General features: G+C 34.6%; 1 protein-coding gene across 1 annotated transcript in view; it reads right to left on the bottom strand.

The window, feature by feature from the left end:
* Positions 1-622: 622 nt before the first annotated feature.
* The window catches only part of LOC106876658 (protein toll), a 24,845-nt gene continuing 20,321 nt past the window's right edge, over positions 623-5,146 (bottom strand). Inside the window, exon 2 of the mRNA XM_014925279.2 lies at positions 623-4,209. Coding sequence (XP_014780765.1) covers positions 774-4,193 — 3,420 coding nt within the window. The 5' untranslated portion in view covers positions 4,194-4,209 and the 3' untranslated portion in view covers positions 623-773. The remainder of the gene's footprint in view (positions 4,210-5,146) is intronic.

The raw sequence follows: 5,146 nt of genomic DNA, 5'->3' as shown, positions 1-5,146 counted from the left end.
TGTGTGTGTGTGTGTGTGTGTGTGTTTGTCCCCCCCCCAACATCGCTTGACAACCGATGCTGGTGTGTTTACGTCCCTGTAACTTAGCGGTTCGGCAAAAGAGACCGATAGAATAAGTACTAGGCTTACAAAGAATAAGTCCTGGGGTCGATTTGCTCGACTAAAGACGGTGCTCCAGCATGGCCGCATTCAAATGACTGAAACAAGTAAAAGAGTAAAAGAGTAAGAAAAAAGGGGCGAGGAAGGGAGGAAGTCTTTCCGAAAATAGCAGCTGAAAAACAGGAAAAAATCCTAAAAAGCAGTGGAAATGCACGAACGATTTAGTGGTGTCATGAAGTAAACGTGCTTCGTTTATTCATACGAATGTAACTGAGATGAAATGTCATAAATAAGTGACAAACGAAATATACGCCGCCGGAAGTTGTTGTTGACATACAACAGCAGTAATTTTATTCAGCTGAATACACGTCATTGATTGGTTGAAATTACCGAAATACGACAACTTTAACACGAAATAACTTCGTAAATAGAAACTTTTCTCAATAACGCTAAGAGTAAAAGATGTTCTATATGACACATTCTACCAGTATCCGAAGTTTCAAAGTGTTTAGTTAAAGAAAATTAATTAATCGAGTTGCCCATGAAAAGGAAAAGATCCAAATGTTGATGGTTTTTAAACGAAATAAATAATACATAAAAGATGATGGTAGTGTTTCTTTATAATGTATTTAAGTCTGTGAATTCTTATTAGTATTTTTTTTAATGTAACATCTTCATGATTTTCTTGAGTCAAATGCAGATGTGGAGTTCTCAATTGTCCTTGCTGGTGGGATTGAACGAAACAATTTCTTCCATAACAGTGGATCGTCTTTGTCAATGACAACATGAGACGTTACATAAGCCTGCGTCTCAAGATCGAGTTTGCTCTTATCTACAATACCATCTAAAATACACAATAAATAATTGAAAGGTTTCTTAAGAGAACACTGGACTGCTGTTCTTAGAGTAAATAGTTGCCATTCATCTTCCACATGAGATTTAGTGATAACAATCAAGGTTCTAACTGAGCTTTTAATGGCCCTCAATATGTTTTCTTCTTTAGCTGAGCCGACGACAAAGTCTCGATCTGGTAAGCAGATGGAATAGCCACGTGATTGTAAAGTGGATAATAAAGGTCCAGTAGCAAATTGATAAGTCTGGTCAGGGTAACTAATGAAAATATCATACTTCTTTTGTTCATTCAGAGTATTGGCAGAGCCCAAAACTTCCGGAAAAAATTCTTTGTAAGACTTTCTACGGCGTAATGGGATATCATGATTGTTATATAAGTTTCTACCGGTTAGCATATACAATAATTTCTTTTCCATCATGTGGTCTGTAGATTTTATAAAACGGCCACTGTACAAGTATTTTTTAAGATTTTTATTTTTAACTACATTTCTTTTAATATTGTGTAAGATAAGTATAATATATGTTGGTCTCCCATAGAGTGTTTTTTCATAAGTATACGAAAGAGCTATTTGTACCAGTGGGTCTTCGATGCTTTCTTCAGAGAGAACAATGATACAGTATTTGCTTCGGGACACGGCTACGCGCATGTTCTCCTGAAAACTCATACCAATCAGGAGATCACGGTTCGTATCTAAGACGTTGAAACTCAACTTTTCGAGATTCTTAATAATGTTTTCGGTAGCCCACTCAGAAAGTGATTTAGAATACACTATAAGCGTATCAATAGGTTCTAAACCATCATCTATTTTGGCGGGATTACTGTCAAATGGGTGAATATTTAAGTAGACATACAGTATAACTTTTATTTCCAACCAATAGTGAATGAGTAAGAAAAGGCAAACAAGTAAAATTAGAATAGCTAGAGCAAGGGATAGCCCTAACGTTAATGTCTTCTTGAAATTATCATTCGGATTATTACAGATAAATTTGTCGTTGGGAACCACTACAATATCCAGAACTTTATCTCCTACAGTATTACATACAATTCTTCGCCAATTCAAAATTGATTCCCTTGATTTCTGTAACCATTTTTTCAGCCATATATTTGTGCAATCGCAAAAAAAATGATTATGATTGATACTTAAGACTTCAAATTGAACGTTTTGTATTCCTTTAGGTAATGTAGTCAAAAGATTCCAATCCAGAATCATTTGTTTGAGGTTTACCATATTTCTCATCACAGTGTAATTCAATGAAGTAATACTGTTTTTTGTAAGATTAAGATGTGTAATCTGAGATAAATACGGCCTGTTAACAAGTTTAGTTATGTTATTAAACTGAAGCCATACTTCAAGTTTACCGTCTGGCATAGTAAGAGGAAAGACTGTGATTTTTCTATATCTGCAATCAACAATAACTGTTTTCTGTACTAAACGACGGTAACACATGCAATTAGTCGGACAATGAGGCATCGCTTCAGAGCAGTAAAGCTGTTCTTTTTTAAGAGATAGAATAGGTGTATTTTTAAATTCGCTTGGCGAATCACATTTCCATTTATGGTAAAAATATTCACTTCCATCAAAATGTTTTTCTCTGTGAGTAATGAAGAAGTCTAAAAGTGGAAGTAAATGACAATCACATTCAATTAAATTACCTGTGAAACGAAGTTCAAAATTTAATAAAATTAGCAACATGGTATGACGGTTAGATTCAGTGAAATTACTGAAATCTAATCGGTGGATTTGATTATAAGAGAGATCAATTAATCGCCGTTCTTCTGGCTTTCGGAATAAATCAACTGATGAACTTGCTGAATAGACAACACTGTGAATGAGCTCTGATGAGTTAATCAACCCAAGTAGATTTGATACTTTTCCCATCGCTATCTGGTTAAAACTTAGATCGACTTGTTTCAACCTACGTATCAAAAAGAAACATATAGGTAAGGTTTCAAGATTGTTGTTGCGTAAATTTATTTCCTCTAACTTAATAGAAGACAGTGGTAGACTCTTGCAAGAAAGGTTTTGAATCTGATTATATTCCAAATTCAGTGTTTTCATATTATCTAATGCTGTAAATATTCCTTCCTCCAATGAAACAAGCTTGTTATTGGATAAATCCAATTTCAAAAGATTTTTATTATGTCTGAAAGCTCTTGAATGAATCCAGGAAATTTTGTTAAATTTTAGATTCAAACTCTGAAGATCATTGCAATAGCTGAATTGCTTTTCCCCGATCTGTATAAGTAAGTTATTCGCCAAGGTAAGTGTATCTAAACCGTACATATTTGAAAAAGCATGGTCAGATATATTAACTACGCCATTTTCTTCCAGTGATAGCATTTGTAAAGATCCACTAGTGCAGTTATCGGGTAGATTTGTAATTTGATTGCCGTACAAATTTAATATTCTTCTGAAGTAGTTTGGTTTCACTTTAATTCCGAAAACGTCTGCATAATGGTTTTGCATAAATGGCGTTCTAGAAAGCCCGAGTGGAAGTTTGTAAGTCCTCTCAGTATATGGAAACTTGGGAATTTCAATAAGTTTATTATTGGGTATTTCTAGTGATTGCAAATTTGGAAATCTAATTCGCATTTCATCAGGAAGTTCGGTTAAGCCGATACCGTCGAGAGTAATTTCTGCTATAGTTGGATAAGTTTTGTTCGCTGTTAATACCCATGGTAAAGTGGAAGAGTAATTTCTGTCCCCTATTATACTGTATGAAACAACATTATCAATACCGTTTACATTGTCAGTTTCGTTACTCCCGGACCATATAGCAGATGATGGTATAGTCTTAAAATAAGTTAACACACGCAAATCATAAAGACTTTCTAGTTTACCAACATCTTCTTGGGACATTAAACAACTTTGAAATTGTAAATATAAAATATTGCGTGGCATGGTCTCAACATCCGTCGTGTCCAGCCTAACAGTCAGCTCATCAGAACACTTAAAGTAATAGATCAAAATACGTATTTCGATACGTGGTATATTTAAATGTTTTAATTCAATCACACATTCGTTTTCTGAGGAAGTTGTCTTGATATCACTGAATGCGCGAGCTGTTGTCTCCAGGCGTTTTCCATCGATACTAAAGAGTCTGGTTTCAGATAGTTTTCTAAAATCATATTTACACAGAACAGTATTATTTTCAATTTGATTTGAAAGAATGAGTTTGAAAAAGCAAGTGCTTAATAAACTGCAAAGTAGCTGGATTTTTAAACAAACACCTGCTTCCATCTTCTTTTGTATTATTCTGGAAAAAAAATTATAGGGAATAGATATTAGTGGAAGGGTAAAAATATATTTTAATGATAAAACAAATATATATCATAGATTAGAAGTGTTTGTATAATTTAGAATAAATACGCCCAATACATCAAAACCTGCCGTGCTCACATTCTCATAAAACCAACAAAAATGTCACCACGCAGTCCCTTAATTTAGCTTATAAAGCTAACCCCCCCCCAACAAACACCTCGTGTTTTCTTTATTATTATTTATTTATTGTTTTACTTGTTTCAGTCATTGGACTGCAGTCATGCTGGTGCACCGCTTTGTAAGGCTGATCGAAAAAGGTAGACGCCACTACTTATTTTAAGTATGGTACCAATTCTTTTGGGTCGCTTTTGCCGAACTGCTAAATTACGAAGACGTAAAGAAATCAACACAAGCTGTCGAGCGGTAAGGGCATAAACACAAATACTAAGATTTACACACACACACACACACACAAATATAACAGGCTTCTACACAGTTTCTATCTACCAAATTCACTCATTAGGCATTAGTCTGTTCTGGGCTATAATAGAAGCATATATAAGTCGAATTTAAAGTTAAAGAGTTAAGGTTTTGAAAGTAGGCGTTAAATGCAGTATCCAAACCTTGTTTCAGGGTAAGTACCAAGTAGTGTGGCTGCAGAGCACGTTCACCGCTTATGGCTATCAGGCGTGGTCAGCAAAACTTTGCATTCATCGTTGGATGTACATACAGAAATTCCAGGGTATACATAGGGTATATTTTAAAGGTTAATGGAGAAGACGGAGTACAATAAAAAAAAAATTATTAACACAACAATTGTTTCGGCTTCAAGAGAGCAGTGCAACTTGAAGCCGAAACAATTATTATGCTAATAAATGCTTTTTGATATACTCCGTCTTCTCCATTACTCTTTTATATATATATATATATAT

The sequence above is a fragment of the Octopus bimaculoides genome, chromosome 3 (genome assembly GCF_001194135.2).
Source record: "Octopus bimaculoides isolate UCB-OBI-ISO-001 chromosome 3, ASM119413v2, whole genome shotgun sequence".
Taxonomy (NCBI): domain Eukaryota; kingdom Metazoa; phylum Mollusca; class Cephalopoda; order Octopoda; family Octopodidae; genus Octopus; species Octopus bimaculoides.
This window is presented reverse-complemented; position numbering and strand designations above follow the sequence as displayed.